This window comes from Macaca mulatta, chromosome 16, assembly GCF_049350105.2.
Source record: "Macaca mulatta isolate MMU2019108-1 chromosome 16, T2T-MMU8v2.0, whole genome shotgun sequence".
Classification (NCBI taxonomy): domain Eukaryota; kingdom Metazoa; phylum Chordata; class Mammalia; order Primates; family Cercopithecidae; genus Macaca; species Macaca mulatta.
The window spans coordinates 13,312,061-13,329,488 of record NC_133421.1 but is presented as its reverse complement, the minus strand read 5'-3'; the positions used below and the strand labels follow the sequence as shown (position 1 = coordinate 13,329,488).

The 17,428-nt window shown below is 42.6% G+C and overlaps 1 protein-coding gene across 1 annotated transcript in view; it reads right to left on the bottom strand.

The window, feature by feature from the left end:
• DNAH9 (dynein axonemal heavy chain 9) overlaps positions 1–17,428 on the bottom strand; it is a 376,944-nt gene that overhangs the window by 147,694 nt on the left and 211,822 nt on the right. Inside the window, exons 44-45 of the mRNA XM_015118601.3 lie at positions 12,184–12,346; positions 9,845–9,968 (exon numbers count right to left, since the gene is read on the bottom strand). Coding sequence (XP_014974087.3) covers positions 9,845–9,968; positions 12,184–12,346 — 287 coding nt within the window. The remainder of the gene's footprint in view (positions 1–9,844; positions 9,969–12,183; positions 12,347–17,428) is intronic.

Sequence of the window (17,428 nt, the reverse complement as noted above, 5' to 3'; positions counted from 1 at the left end):
TTCATGCACTACTGGCCAGAGACAAGTGTATGACTACTATGGAGAACAATTTGGCACTTTTTGGTAAAGTTGAAATGTACACATCAGACAAACTAGTAATCTAGGTATTGGACACCTTTTGGAAAGAAACCCTTGCAGATGCACAATAAAATTTTCTATTTTGCATTATTATTCATAATTACACAAGTGTTTGTTTTATTGTGTTTAGAATGTCCAAATTATTTTGTAAGGAAATAGGAAATACAAAAAAACACAACGGGAAAATGTGAAAACCGTAAATTTTATTCTTTTGAGAATTTTGTCTGGGGAAGGTTCTAGGATTGTTGTTTGGCTGTCACTTCAAGTCAAAGAAAATTGATTTAAAAACGTTCAGGATGGAGATAATGGGCTATGTTTGAAAGTGGAGAAGAGGGAGAGTCAGAAATTGAAAGAAAAGATGGAATAGAGAAGAATTCTGAATTAGGAACTAGGGGTGGGCTCCTAGCTCAGACAAAAAGTTGGCCTTGGAAAGGAGGAATGGTAATACTGGAGGAAAAGAGAAAACTGCAAAATAAGAATAATAATAATGGAGACAGACTGTGAGGTATAAAGTAGCTGTGAGGTCCAAACTAAATGACATCAGTTTTCTCAATGAAAAAGATGAGATTGAGGGAGGTAAGAACGAAGGAAATACTATAGCTAAAAAGTTGCAAACACTGGATATGATGTCAAGGTGAACGTGGTTCACTCCAGAAAAGCAATGGGTATCAGAAAAGCAAAATGTTCCCATTTCTAGAACAAGTCTTTAGGTAGCTGTTGAAGTTATCTGGGACTGGAATCATATACAAGTTCTTCTTTAATGCGGTCTATTTTTCACCAACATGATGCTTTTGTAAAAGTTTTTTTTAAAGCTGTTCACACATGCTTTTTCCTTCTTCTGTAACTGACAGAAATGTTAGCATCACAGGAGTGTTAGCGATGAAAGAAGTCATTGGGACCATGTTACATCCCACTTTCTTTTTTCTTTTTTTTATTTTTATTTTTATTATTATTATTTTTTAATATTTCTAGTAGAGACGGGGTTTCACCGTGTTAGCCGGGATGGTCTCGATCTCTTGACCTCGTGATCCGCCCTACTCGGCCTCCCAAAGTGCTGGGATTACAGGCGTGAGCCACCGCGCCCGGCCGTCTTTTTTTTTTTTAAGACAGACTCTTGCTCTGTCACCAGGCTGGAGTGCAGTGTTGTGATCTTGGCTCACTGCAACCTCCGCCTCCCAGGTTCAAGCAATTCTGCCTCAGCCTCCCAAGTAGCTGGAGTCCCAGCTACTACAGGCGCACGCCACCATGCCCAGCTAATTTTTGTATTTTTAGTAGAGATGGGGTTTCGCCATGTTGGCCAGGATGGTCTTGATCTCCTGATCTTGTGATCTACCTGCCTCGGCCTCCCAAAGTGCTGGGATTATAGGCGTGAGCCACCATTCCCCGCCCATCCCACTTTCTTACGGACTTTGGTGAGGTGCTCAAAGTAAGTGGTCTGGCAGATGATCAGTAATAATCAGAGTGTGAGTAATTGTGATTGTATCAGTCATTGAAGCTGCTGCACTTTCTTGAACGACTGTATCTGGAGGCAACTCACGCCAACTTTCCAACAAATTATGGCCTTCATGGTTTGACAGCACTAAACCAATTAGGAGTCTACTAAGAGTTTCATACTAATTAGCTTTAATCATTTAAAAGGTCGAAATAAAAAAATGAATTACCATGAAAGTGATCATTTACTGTTTTCCCTTAATTGTACCAACTTATTTAATTTCTATTCTTTGAGATAGTTAATGGCATGCATATAAAATTCCCATACTATAATTTGTCAAAATCAAGATCTTACTAATAGAATGACTCATTTCAGCCTCTTCTGATAAAAATAGGAGTGAAAGAAAACCGGTAAAAAAAAAATAAAATGATATTTAGCATGTGTTGAAAGTTTAAATAATAATATTTAATGGAATGTGGAAATTATGTGAAGTTCAATTTTTACTGTTCATAAATAAGCTTTAATTGACCATAGCCAGGATCATTAGGTATTATCTGTCTCACGCACGTCCGTGTGAAGAGCCCACCAAACAGGCTTTGTGTGAGCAACAAGGCTGTTTATTTCACCTGGGTGCAGGCGGGCTGAGTCCGAAAAGAAAGTCAGCAAACGGTGACGGGATTATCATTAGTTCTTATAGGTTTTGGGATAGGCGGTGGAATTAAGAGCAACGTTTTAGGGGCAGGGGGTAGATCTCTCAAAGTACATTCTCAAGGGTGGGGAGAATTACAAAGAATCTTCTTAAGGGTGGGGGAGATTACAAAAAACCTTCTTAAGGGTGGGAGAGATTACAAAGTACATTGATCTTTGTAAGGGTGGGGCAGAAACAAATCACAATGGTGGATTGTCATCAGTTAAGACTATTTTCACTTCTTTGGTGGATCTTCAGTTGCTTCGGGCCATCTGGATGTATACATGCAGGTCACAGGGGATATGATGGCTTAGCTTGGGCTCAGAGGCCTGACATTATCTATGGCTGTTTTTGCCCTACAAAGACAGAGCTGAGCACTTGTGACAGACTGTGTGATCTGCAAAGCCTAAAACATTTACTTCCTGACACTTTATAGAAGAAATTTGCTGACCCTGGTTTATTAATACTCTTAATTCCAAGATGTTGAAAGCACCTGGGCCACTTAGAGACATTTTCCATGCCATATGATGGTGGTATTTGTCACAAGATCCCTAGAACCTTTAAGAAGAAGACCATCGGATGGAGTAGCTGGGGATAAACATCTCTGAATTAGGAACAAAAATTTGCATTTTCACATTTGTTCCTATAATGCCTCTTGACAATATTCTCATCACTTGTTTTGTGATGTAGGTAGTCATGCTGAAAGCAGGAAACTGAATTGCCAGAGGGGATTCTGTGATGTGAACAGGGGCAGAGGCTATTTAAATATTTGAGAAGTTTCCTCCTTAGACCTACAGTTGGGAAACGCTATTTCTAACTCCAAGTAGTTTCAGGCTTCATGCAGTACTTGGAATTAGAAATAGTATTGAAATATTCTAATATTTTGGAAGCCAGACTAATCACCATCTTCTGTATGTTAGTACAGAACTCCTTAAAGACCCCAGCTGCTTTTCAGGAAAGAGATCCTGATCATTTAACATGGATTAGTTACTTGGCAATAAAAAGGGTGAAGCTAAGGGTTAGATTCCCCACTTCACACTGGTGTAAGGACTTCGACCCTATCTAGACATGATAGTTTAAAAAACATTTCCCTATTCTTAAAGGAGAAAAAGCAAGGGAGTGTGGAGGCTATTTCAGTACCCCGTCCCTCTCTCTTCACTGCTGGAAAACTTTCCAAAGCAACTGTCCAATCGTAATATTTAACATATGAGATGGCACATCATTCTCATGCTGTTACCGGCTTTACTTAAAGAAGTACCTCCTGAATGTCAATTATGGGCCGGGAGATGTATTAAGAACTGACAATACAAATGATGAAAAAACGGACTCTGCACAGAGTAATAGCTGTCAGGCCTCTGAGCCCAAGCTAAGCCATCATATCCTCAGTGACCTGCACGTATACTTCCAGATGGCCTGAAGCAACTGAAGATCCACAGAAGTGAAAATAGCCTAAACTGATGACAATCCACCATTGTGATTTGTTTCTGCTCCACCCTAACTGATCAATGTACTTTGTAATCTCCCCCACCCTTAAGAAGGTGCTTTGTAATTCTCCCCACCCTTGAGAAGTACTTTGTGAGATCCACCCCCTGCCCCCAAAACTCCACCACCTATTCCCAAACCTATAATAACTAATGATAATCCCACCACCCTTTGCTGACTCCTTTTTCGGACTCAGCCCACCTGCACCCAGGTGAAATAAACAGCCATGTTGCTCACACAAAGCCTGTTTGGTGATCTCTTCCCATGGATACATGAAACAATAGTTACATCAGTGTTATTTTATTTCCTAAACTGGGAAGTAGGTGTTTAATTCTTCTTCTTCTTTTTTTTTTTTTTTTTGTATTTCTGGATTGTGATCAACAACAAACAATAATCTCTGCCTTTCATAAATTTGCAATCTCGTTTCAATGCAGTGGTGGTACGTGCAGCTATTGAGTGCTGTAGAAACATGGGGAAACTCGTTCCTAAGACTGACAGTGGATCTGTCTCTAGATTTTCTAGAGAGGGAACACTCAAGGTAGGTATTCTACTGTGGGTGGAAGTTAATCCAGACAAAGAAGGACTTGAGGTTCAAAAGGCACGACCTAAGTAATTAACGATGTCAGGAAGTAGCACAACGTGTTACCTTAAGGAATCAGGAATCACTAGATCACAATGTGAGAAGTGAGACTAGTAAGGAAGGAAGAAAACCAGACAAAGGAGCTTGGAATTCATTCTGCAACCAGTTGGGAACTAATAAAAAAAAATTACAGTGGTTTTTTCTTTTTTTTTTTTTTCTTTGTTTTGAGATATGGTCTTGCTCTGTCACCCGGGCTAGAGTTCAATGGCACAGTCACAACTCATTGCAGCCTCGACCTCCTGGACACAAGTGATCTTCCCACCTTAGCCTCCCGAGTTGCTGGGACCTGAGGTGCTCTCCATCAAGCCCCGATACTCTTTGTACTTTTCATGGAGATAGGGTTTTGCCGTGTTGCCCAGGCTGGCCTTGAACTCTGGGGCTCAAGTGACCCACACGTCTTGGCCTCCCAAAGTGCTGGGATTACAGGTGTAAACCACTGCTCCTGGCCAGGAATTATAGTTGAGACAGACCCTTTTGAAAGCAGTGAGGAGAATGGATTGGAGTGGGGATAGCATGGGAAGTAGAGAGATAAGTTAAGGATTGTTGGCATTTGTCAAGGCAAAAGAAGGCAAAACCAGTGGTAGTGAGGATAGAGAAGATACGGATTCAGAAATAGATAAGGGGAAAATTGGTGGCAATAGATTTTCTCTCGGATATAGGTGGTAAGGAAGAGGTTAGCAATGTAGGGAATCCACAGAACCAAAGTCTCTTGAGTAACTTGTATAGGACTTCGGTTCCACAAGAAAAAAAAAAAAACAGTTTATTACCACAAAAGGAAAAGAAAAGTCTGATTGCTCACGCTTCTTTTTGCATTGCTCTTTGGGAGTTTCTGTTTTGCAGCTGGAGAACCAAACCAGTCCTGGTTTAAAGTTCCACTGTCTGTAGTTTGAGGGCACATGGGGTGAGCAGATCTAATGAGTCCACTAAGTATGTCTTAGAGGATCAGTGCATGCTTGATGGTTGCTCTTTTGCCCCAACTTTATTGTTGTTTTTTTTTCTTTCTAGGGAAACTGGGCCACCATTCAATTTATTTAACAGCATAGATGGCTCCTCAGGAATTCCAGTTCCAGATGCCACCAGAGGAGAACAATCCAATGCCAAGTCTGTTATAAACATTTCTGGGCTCTGCATTCTCATAGGATGTGTGTTGAACATAACATACCAACCCTGGCTCTAATCTTAAAGCACCTGGAACATGAGGTGGATCTTTTTATGTTCTAGATCCTAAGAGGAGATTTGGCCCACAGACATAGAAAAAGAACAGTTTGGTTTAGAGATAAAGAAGAATATGACTTTAGAAGAGAGGGACCCCATTGGTTATAAACTCTTCTACGAGACTGCACAGAGGCTACATGTTATCCATCTTCGAGCACAGTACCTAGTGACTGAGCGTGCACTCTTAGTACATGATTACTGAATATATGAATACACAGAAAGTCATCTAGCCTGGGACAGGAAAATGAATTATAATTTTGAATAAAACAATTCAGCCTTTTGGAAAGCAAAAGGAAAATCCTAACATAACATAGGATTCCAAAGTAAAATAAAATATAAAATCTGTCATAGCTAGGGGTGGAAGAAACATCACACTTGGAGCTGACTAGGTTTTCTTAGCTGGCTAGTGCTAACTGGCAGGGGCCAGAGTAAAATGGGCCCTTCTGGAAGGCTGGAAAGCTGGAGGAAGAGGTGTTTTCCTGGAAAGCCATGGGATAATTCTGATTTTTTTTTCCTCTAAAGTTAGAGTGGGGTCTTGCTGATGCTGAGTTTGAGTCAAGGTTGAAGAGAACAAGTTTTGTAAGAATTCCTTTAAGGCCTGGGTTTGATGATCAGTGCACCTTCCTCAGGAATTATTATAACAGGTCAATAAGAACATAGCAAGTAATGAACCTTTCAGATCCAGCAAGGACTCACATTTCATGCACAGTGTCACCAGCAGTTGCATGACCCCTATCAAGGACCCCAGCAGCCAAGGGAAGTGACTCAAATATGTGTTTCATCTGCTCTTACCCTGGGAAGCCACTCTACTTCTTATACAGTTATATATATCTTTTGCTAATTAAGCCAGGAACCTAATTTAATATTTTTGCTTTGTGTGTAAGATTTCTTCATGTCCATCTATAACTCATTTGAGATACAACTGGCATAAAGATGGGTTCTGAAATGCTATAGTTGGTGTCAGAAGTGGGATTCATAAGCCAAATTACTATCATGGTTTGATTTTAGACATGGTGCCAGGAAAACAAGAAGTGAAATGGTGAGATAAAGAAGTGTGAGAGGAAACTCAGCCCAGGGCATGAGATCATTGGTTTTCTGAGGGAGATGTTTTTGGGAGAGAATTGCATTCACTATACCTTTATATCCAACCTTGTAGGACTTGTACATAGCTACAGAGGGATGAGTTAATTGCAAGGTAGTCTAAGTTATGGTTTCCTAGTCCCTACTGTGTTATCCAAGGGTGGAGTCATTGCATAACCCCACAAAATTGAAAAAGTTGGGAGACAATGAGGTTCTGAGTCATCCCCGCAGCTTTGGCAGAACTGGCAATCAGTTACTTTCCAGCCAGAAATTACTTATTTGATAGGGAATGTTAGAACCAAGATATACTCTAATTCTCCCTGCTGAAAAGGTTAAGAAAAAAAGGGGGTAGGTTAGAAGACAAAACTGTTCATCTTAACTGTATCTCCACTTGAATATGTATACACAAATCTTACCTTTTTTTTTTTTTCTTAAAGAATATATAGAAGCCTTAAAATGGGGCCTAAAACTCCATGACTTTGGAGCTGGCTGATTGCATTTTTACTGAGAGGGGTTTAGAAATCCATTTGCACTTGAAAAAAAAGTTGTCTTGTAAATGAAAAATCATCAATACTTAATTGAGGAATAAAATTTCAATTGGTGAAAATGTAACAACTTTGTGTCTCAGATATTATTTTAGGAAAAGGTGACCTGGCTGGATTATAGCCAATTGAAATACAATGGTGTGAGGCTGGCAACACGCCCGACATCTCTAAAGCTGTATTCTCTCAGGTTGATTTAGAAATTAGGCTTCAGGGTAGCTTCGGGGTAGGAGGAAGTTGGATCCCTCTCTCATTATTTAGTAGAATAATAAAAGATGAGGCTATGTTGTAGATTAAATACTATTGTAGAAGGTGATGAGATGTTAGAGATTGCATTTAAGAAAGGAAAAAATGGTGGCATTGGAGGGGAAAAGGTGTAAGAGTTGGTAGGCAAACTCTCTGATATAAAGCTAACTTGAACAGGGCAGGGAGGGAAGAGAATGAGGGTGGTATTAGTGCAATGCTAGCAGCCAGCACAGTAAGGAAACCTGGGACACCCATCTCACCTGAAAGAAGCCAAAGGTTGCTCACAATGCCTGCTAGTACACGCTCTGGACTAGGGACCAGTGGCTCTTCATGAAAATGACAGCAAGATGGCATGGGGTGCAATGCCACAAAATATGAAGCAGACAATGATTCCAAAGCCAGGAACTTCCTGGAGGTTGTCAGGAACGATCCTAAAATATATTACTTACAATATATAGTAGACTATATACTACTATATCTATATATACTAGATAGACTATGGAGAAAGGTACTTGTGACTGTGGTCCTTGGACTTTATAAACTAAAGAGTATTTAATCAGAGCCAGGGAAGGGAGTGTGGAGAGAGAGACAGGCTGTTAAGATGCTGGAAGTCTGAAGGCAGAAATTTTGTTCAGGAACATTTGTACACTGACTGTTTTCTCAGTTGAGATGAAGAGGTAGTTTTTGTAGATGATGCATTTGTTTTAACAGCCAGGAAAACATATTCTTTCTTTAATATAAACACAAACATATTTATATAAATGCATAATTTATGCATTACATTGTCTCATATTCTTGGATGTATATATAATTTTTTGGTTTTTTTTTGAGACAGAATCTCGCTCAGTCACCCAGACTAGAGTGCAGTGGCCCAATCACAACTCACTGCAACCTCCACCTCCCCAGCTCAAGCAATTCTCCTGCCTCAGCCTCCCAAGTAGCTAGGATTACAGGCCTTTTGCAGTCTCAGTCCTGCACTTGGATCTGAAGAACATTGGAGATATTGCCTCTGAGCAGGACAGAGCATATCTGTAACAGTGTCCAGGAACAATATACCTTTGAGGGAAGATGCTTATTGCCAGATTAGTGGGATTTCTCCAAATATGAAAGACTTCGTTCTAGGTAGAGACAAGATAGGAAATATGAAAAGCAATGATGGGTAAGACAGATAAACCAGGTCATACCCACTCTGGGATGATGGACAGCTGAGGTTGGAGTGATGAGATTGAAAGGAGGAATAGCCAGACGAATGTTGGATCAACAGCAGGGATGTGACCAACAGGTTCCACTACCAGTTATCTGTGTCCTCTGTATCTCTGGTTGGGGGCATGAGAGTTTGTAAAGTAATTATGGTAGACCTGTCACTGCCCTGATAAGAGAGAAGGGGAGACAGACCCAATTTACATAGAGGGAGTAGGTCAGAGGATGGTATCCACCATACTGATCTCTTCTCCCTGCCTCTTCATCTCTTATTTTTAAAATCTTTTTCTTTTTTCTTTTTTTTTAATTGAGATAGAGTCTCACTCTGTTGCCCAGGCTGGAGTGCAGTGGCATAATCTCAGCTCACTGCAACCTTCACCTTCCGGGTTCAAGCAATTCTCCTGCCTCAGCCTCCCAAGTAGCTGGGACTACAGGTGCCCACCACCATGCACAGCTAATTTTTGTATTTTTAGTAGAGACAGGGTTTCGCCATGTTGGCCAGGATGGTCTCAATCTCTTGACCAGGTGATCCGTCCACCTTGGCCTCTCAAAGTGCTGGGATTACAGGCGTGAGTTTTCTTTGTAGGGGATTGCTGGCGTAAGTACTGAATTCCTAATTAAAGAGGGACAACAAAATAGCAAGCATTGAGCTTTCCACTGAAGTCCTGTCTTGCACAGACAGCGTCACAGGGCACTTCACACCCCCTGTCAAGTTTTTTGGGGAACAAGGAAAACTATGTGGAGCTTCCACTTTGCTCGAATGAGATTGTAAATCACTAGTTAATTACATTGGTAACCTCATCTTGCCCTACCATGTAAATTTTATGTGTGCATGCTCTCTTCTTGTGTATCTTCCTCCCAAAGCCTGAGCTTCCTCAAGTACTACACACATTCTAGTTTCTCTTTGATTTGGATAGCTGAGAGGGAACAGCACCTTCTCTCTGCACTCAGCACGTCACCAAGCTCTTCACCCTCTCTTCTTGCCATAATCAGATCTAGTCCCACTAAGAGAGCCCCATGATTACTGCCTGTTTTGCAATGAAATAAGAATGAAAGAGACAGGACAGCAGGCCCAGCATCAAGGCTGAGAAGGGACTCGATGAACCAGTCCTTGGCTGTATCAGTTTTCTTCCTCATTCCTATGACCTTGCTCTTCCGACCCTGGACCAAATCTTCACCTTTGTATAACTCTGATTCCAGGGGGAATTTATCAGTGACACCAAGTGCAAGGAATCTCTTACCAGATGCCAGAAGATCATTGATGAGCACAAGGAACCTCTCATCAGCCACTTGGGCATCAGTCATGAGGAACACTGTGTTGAGATTCTTCACTCCGGCTTTCAGACACAGGCTGGCCAGGTCCATCTGTAGAAACAGTCAATATCAGAAATCTCTGAAAAGAAGGCCTCCTTGAAAGAGAACTTCTACCCATCCTTTAGAAATAGAACCATTTTCTTCTCTGCTTGAATGGGAATTAAAGCAAGGTGACAACGGGAAGCTGGGGGAGTGCTATCTTGCACTGGTGGGCAGGAAACTATGCCTCATTCGCAGGCTTCGGTGCCAATAAAGGTGGGCGAGAGAAACTACATATTGATGGCCTCTAATTCATACAACTGTGGTAGCTCCTGTACCTCTCTTAGGTTGATTTAGAAATTAGGCTTTAAGGTAAAGCTTCTGGAGCTCCTGCTCTGTGCAAAGAGGTTACAGCTTTCCAAAGCCCACAGGTGATCCTCTATTTATCTCTCTTACTTACGTCCTCATACAAGTGAATGACCTGTTCCTGAAGGCAAGCCATTGCTCTTGGTCTTGACTGAGAGTGATGTACTTGGGGCTACCAGCATGGGGGATGAATATATTTTATGCTAGCAGGATCTTGTGTTCTTTTTTTTTTTTTTTTTTTGAGATGGATTCTCGCTCTGTCACCCAGGCTGGAGTTCAGTGGTGTGATCTCGGCTCATTGCAACCTCTGCCTCCCAGGTTCAGGGTATTCTCCTGCCTCAGCCTCCAAGTAGCTGGTTCTACAGGTGCGTGCCACCATGCCCGGCTAACTTTTCATATTTTTGTTGTAGAGACGGGGTTTCACTATGTTAGCCAGGATGGTCTCGATCTCTTGACCTTGTGATCCACTCCCCTCAGCCTCCCAAAGTGCTGGGAGTACAGGCATGAGCCACCATGCCCGGCCTCTTGTGTTCTTATGACTAGCTCCAGCAAAACACTTGTTGAAAAAAACACACTGGGGCAACACATGCACACAAGCACACACACACACACAAATGCAATCACCTGTAGGAAATTATATCCATTGAAAACTGCAGATGGATGACATTTTGGGCTAGGATGCCAAGTTCTGAACTTATCCAGCTTGATCAATCTCAGTTCCTTTGCTGTATCACCCTCCGCAGGCTCAGCCATCAGTTCCTGATGTTGCCTTTCTTTCTCTCACACTACTCACAGCTATTTCTAACAACTCCACACATTTCTTTACCACAGAGCTACCTTAGTGTCCAAATAGCTCCCCTTTAAAGATACTGATTTTCGTTTTAGGTCAATGGTTCTCACCGCATGCTCTAAGTGATCTAAGACAGTGTTTCTCAGTCCTAACGGGAATCATCTTGGGGATGCTTTGAAAAATCATGATGCCCAAGGCCATTCCCCAGACTAGTTAAACCAGAACATTGGCGGGTGGGACACAGGCATCAGTATTCTTTCTAGATGCCCAGCGATTCCCATATAGAGCAGAAGTTGAGACCCATAGTCTCAGCTCATTCTGTAAATGCGTAATTCCTATCACACTATCATGTCTTTTTTGGAAACACTAAAGAAAGACCTAATGTGAACATGATGTATGACCTTAGATTCAGCCAGTCGTCGAGAGGCTGAGCTGTGGTTTTAGGGCAGAAGTGAGCCCCTCCCTCTTCTGTCACTGGCTGAGAGATTATGAGGACAAGTGGGTGGGACTGGCTCAGTGCTGGCTGGAGTTCTTCCAGGAATAGCAAGAGCAGCCTCTTGATAGAAGTTACACCGTGACTTCCTACCAAGACTGTTGTGGCCATGGATAAAAGGAAGGGGACTGGACACAATGACCTTTGAAGGTTGTATATAGTGTCTTTCTCTACTTTCCAGAGCACTCATCGTGCCTCCAAGTGCTGGCTGTCTGAAACCAGGATATGTCACTGAAGGTCCCAGAGGCCAGTGGTTACTGACCCATCTTTTAAAAATCTGAATTTCTTAGGGAACTCAAGCAGACCTTCAGAATTCCATCTATCTGCTCCCACTGTAGGTGAGCTGTGTGTTGAATTTGGTATAGATGTGCTTCTGATTTGAGCAAGAGTGGAGGCCCCACAGACGTAACTAGGACACCTGGGGTCTCCCAAAGGCAGACTTTGGAAAGGCCACTGTTCTCAGGCTGAGTCTAATGAGAAAAGTCATTCACGTCGGCAGCCCAGAATCTAAGACAAAATGGACAGATATTGAAGGGGAGGCTCCGGACAGGGGAACTGGAGAACGAGTGAAGGATGACGGAGCTGTGGCTGGTTGGAGGGAAGCTGAGCCTCCTCCCTGCAGCCGCCTGACCTTTTACCTTGAAGTCCTGGATCTGGTAGCCTTTCCGCAGTGTGATCTGGAAGACATCCATGTAGCTGATGAAAGCTGCCAGCCTTGTCAGACTCTGCTTGCCACTCCCACCTACACCAACCAGCAGAGCATTTCCCCGCGGGGACTCCAAGATGCGATTGATATGGCAGCTAAAGAGAAGGAAGCAGGCACATGTTGCTTTGATCAGACTTTCTGCAGTCAGAAGCATGTATAAAGGCTTGAGTGGGAGCAGGGGCCTTCCTTGGAGGCATGTCACAGGCTGAGCTGTGGGAAACGTTAATGAGATTGTCCCCAAACCTGGCCTCACCTTCTTGCCTGAGTTGACGGAAGCTGCCATTGCTTTGCCTTAAGCCACAGCCTCTAGTGAACCAGGGACAGCTTGGCGGAGCCCATGGAAGGGAGCAGGATTGCAGGGGCATGAGTGATGTGATTGGGAGGGGACTCAGGGTTGCTCCTGCCCTTCTCCTCCACCATACCTGACCCTGCCACACCTCCCACTTCAATTCTTTTGGGCAAGAAGAGGGGACGGAAAAAGCGAAACAGTGGAAAACATACAATTTAAAAAATTCAGGAAAGGCTGGAGGACAAAGCAGGAGCAGAAGTTGGTTCCTCTTAGGAAAGAAGAGAAGCCAAACCAAAGTCAGCAGGAGAGGAACAGGGAGCTCAGACAGAGCTCATCTGTCTCTCTCCTTCAATCCTTCCTGGGCATCGATGCCCTTGTAATGAAGGTTTGTGGGTTCTTATTATCAACAGGTAAGACACATGCATTCCTGGCTTCTGGATTCCTCCTTTCATAGCCTTACTGCTCACCGCTCTCAGTGCCCATGTTCCTCTCTCCTTGCCGCCTTCCTTGCAATGGAAGACTATTCCAGGCCTCATCCCCTTCAGAAGAAACCACTCTTCCTGCCCTCCAGCCCTTCTTCAAAGGCCACCCTTCAACAGCCTCTCCTCCAGGATCCACTTCCAATTGTTTGTCTAACCCCTCTCAGCAGTATGCATATACCTTACGCAAGGTGCTACACCCTTTATAAAAATAACCCTGATTTCCTCTTCTTTTCTCATCTTAGAAACAATGGCTCTGCATTGTACAAAATGCGTACAATACAGAAGAAAATCCACAATTCTACTATTTAGCAATAAACACTACTGACGTAAATTATAGGTCCTTCTAGACTTTTTTCTAGTGTCTGTCTGCATTTTTATAAATACATATGTTTGTATATACATTGATTATACCTGAAAAGTCAATACATTTCTGTTATGTGTATTTTAAAAATTGAGTTCATCTTGTATACTGAACATAGTGGTTTGAAAACTTTTTTTTTTTCATTTAGCAATGTACTGTGATTGTTTCCCTAAACCATTAAAAATTCAGCTAAACCAGACTTTTGATGGTGGAATGGTATCGTGTAGAATACCAACATTGTGTTGGTAATAAGGATAGAATAAATTGCCTGTCTGTAACAGCCTGCTGTTGGATATGTATGTTGCTTCCAACATTTTCCAGTTATAAGCAATGCTGTATATATTTTTTAAGTTTATATCTCTAGTTATATCCTCAGGATAAGTTCTAGAAGTAAAACTGTCGAGCCAAACAGTAAGACACTCTTTAGAGATTGCCACACAGAATGACGGCACCAATATGTACTTTTCCTAGGTAGAACTGACCAAAAGGTGGATCTGCTATATTGGAGGATTTGAATATACTGGATATGTTAGTTGAATTAGAATGTGTTAAGTCAGTGAATGCAAGGCTACGTAACACAGTGATCAGCTGCTTTAGAGAAATGGATATGGAAGAAGAGACAGCAGGTATTAGTGATTTGGGGACCAAAAGAGTGTGAGAATAGGAAGTTGGGCCGGGAGCGGTGGCTCACGTCTGTAATCCCAGCACTTTGGGAGGCCGAGGTGGGAGGATCACCTGAGGTCAGGTGTTCGAGACCAGCCTGGCCAACATGGTGAAACCCCGTCTGGAGAGGGTTCAAGATTTCAGTCTGGATGCCTAAAACATTTGTGGCAATAAAAAGTTCTCTGGGGGCCAGGTGCGGTGGTTCATGCCTGTAATCCCAACACTTTGGGAAGCCAAGGTGGGTGGATCACCTGAGGTCAGGAGATCGAGACCAGCCTGGCCAACATGGTGAAACCCTGTGTCTACCAAAAATACAAAAATTAGCAGATGTGGTGGTGTGTGCTTGTAATCCCACCTACTAGGGAAGCTGAGGCAGGAGTATCTCTTGATTGAGGGAGGCGGAGGTTACAGGTTGCAGTGAGCCAAGATTGCTCCACTGCACTCCAGCCTGGGTGATAGAGAGAGACTGTATCTCAAAAAAAAAAAAAAAAAAAAACAAACAAAACTCAGGTAAAGTTTGGCCGAATAGAGTAAGGGATATGTTTGAGATTGAATTGCACGGGCTACAATCCTCTGCTCCTGTCTGTGTTAATGATGTTATAACTAGAAATGCCATATTCAAATTAAGTACTGGTGGAGCAACATAAGACCTAGCTAGCTCCAGTTTGGAAGAAACTCTGGGTATGGGTTTTGGTGGGTGGGGTTCGACACATGAACAACATGTATATAAAGTTACAGAGCTTGTGTTGAGCCTCTGTGGTTTGAAGTTTCCTATTTCTGCAAATTTCTTGCATGTACTGATGACTTGCTCACAATGAACATAAATAAGCTAAATGTTTGTGGGTACTCATTGCTCCATGTCTCCTGTGGGGTGTGCTTGCTGCTCTGAAATCTCGCTAGCAGTGTGTGGGAGTCTGGCCCCCAACCCTTGTTGCCACTGCATCTTACATTTAATTTTAATTTTAATTGTTTTTGAGACAGAGCCTTGCTTTCTCGCCCAAGCTGTAGTGTAATGGTGCGATCTCAGTTCGCTGCAACCTCTGCCTCCCAGGTTCAAGCAATTCTCCTGCTTCAGCCTCCCGAGTAGCAGCGGAGATTACAGTTACCTGCCACCACGCCTGGCCCCCAAAGAACTTTTTATTGCTACAAATGTTTCAGACATCCAGACTGAAATATTGAACCCTCTCCAGATGGGGTTTCACCATGTTGGCCGGGCTAGTCTCCAACTCCTGACCTCAGGTAATCCATCCGCCTCGGCCTCGCAAAGTGCTGGGATTACAGGTGTGAGCACCGTGCCCAGCCTTACCTCTAATTTTTAATCTTTGCCAATTTAATGGTGGAAAAATTACTGTTTTTATTTTTATTTATTTGGTTTCTAGGGAATTGAACATTTTTAAATGTTTATGAAGCATTTTAGTATTTTTGTTTTGTAAACTTTCTGTTCACGCCTATTGCCTGCTTTTCAGTTGAAGTGTTTCTCTCAATTTGTGAAACCCCTTTATGTATGTTTTCAGTTACCCTCCAGTTTCTCACTTTTATCTTCTGGTTTTTTTAAGGTGTTTCAGATATATAAATATTTTTAGGCCTTACAGTTGGACGTAGTTAACTACTAAATTTTATGTAGTTAAAATGTTTTGACTTAAATATTCAGGAGTTATTTATTGACCTACATTCAGTAATTTTATGATTTTACTTTTCCACTTTAATTATTTTACTGTGATACTTACACTCTGTCTTATAACAGACAGATTTATACTTCTCTTGCTTTCCTATGAAACCGTAATTTCTAGATGTCTGAAGAGTGCATATAGTCGTTTTGTTATCTCTGCAGTGATAGTACTTTGAAGGTATCTAATACATTTTTGTTAAATTTAAACAGAAAAAACCCACGCCTTATACTAGCTCCACATTTGGGGTGATGCACACAATGATTCATTATGCTGGGTGCAACGGGTTATCTGCTTTGTGTCAGAATGAGATGGTGCCTGATGACGGGAGAAACCATGGTGCTAAGACACCCAGGCCCTCTCTCCTGATTCAGGAAAGGTGGGGCAGGAAAGGATTAGTGGAGGAAAGAGAGAGGCAGGCATGGAGGAGGAGTCGGAGGAGTTGGAGTCCAGCTGGGTTCTCTGGGTCACCCAACGCCCCAGCCCTATTCTGAAGGCCTGAACTCAGCTTAGCGTGGCCCATGCCATTCAATATCTCAACGGGAAATGCATCGTTAGTGATGAAGTTTCCAGAGAAGTGTGGTTAAGTCTGCAACCGTCAGCACCGGACTCCAGCTGGCGATTCATTACCAACCTCTGATGAGGGCAAAGAACTCTGCATTTAAATTACAAAATTTAAAAAGAAGATCAATATTCTAAAGGGCTCCTGGGCCAGAAAACCAAGGCAGTCTAAGTTAAGTCCATTACTGAATTTCTGAGAGATTAAAAACAAAAGCTGAAGATGCACCACCGCACAGCTGGAGGAAGCTGATTTATTGGACTAGACACGCATGTGCATGTGCGCAAGCCCACACACGCGCACACACACGCACACACACCCCCCCTAGAGAATGGGTAAGATTCTCATGGCACAAAAGAAGTACATCTGAGGGTTTGTCGTTGTTGTTGTTGTTAATGATTGCTAAGTGATTCTAAGAGAAGAAAATATATGTGGGAGTGAAAAAACAGACAGAAAAAGACGAATGGAGATTATGCCAAAAGCGGGGGAAAAGATCTGGTTTAAAGCTTGAAGAAAAAGCATAACAAGAATCTGCTGAAGCGGTGACGAAAGTCAGTAGAAAAGTGGTACTACTAAGGAAATAAGGCAATAGCACAAAGAAAAAACACTTTAATATGTACTGACTGCAAAGCACTTCGCATAGATAGCAACAACCCTACGATGCAGGCATTCTTAATAGCCTAATTCCCCAGCTGAGGATATTTAGGCTTCGGGGTAAAGCATCCCAACCAATTTGTGGCAGAACAAGGATTTGAACTTTGGTTTGGTTTTATCTCCGGAACCTGTGTCTATAACCACTACACAGTGCTCCGTTACTGAGTTCAGCTCAGAGCTGCAGAAAGGGAGAGCAGCAAAGCTGGGGAAGGGTGTAGGGGGCTCTAACAAAAAAGATGATGAGCGCTTGAGTGGTAAAAACAAACAGCTGGATGGAGTTATAAAAATCCGTTCTCAACTTGGCTCCCTGGACCTGTGAGTTGCCGGGAAGGCACACACAGCCTCCTTCCTCCTCTGCTCTGTCCTACTCCCAATTTTTTTTTTTTTTGTCTGTGTGTTTTCTTGAGACAGAGTTTCACTCTTGTTGCTCAGGCTGGGGTGCAGTGGTACAATCTTGGCTCACTGCAACTTCCACCTCCCAGGTTCAAGTGATTCTCCTGCT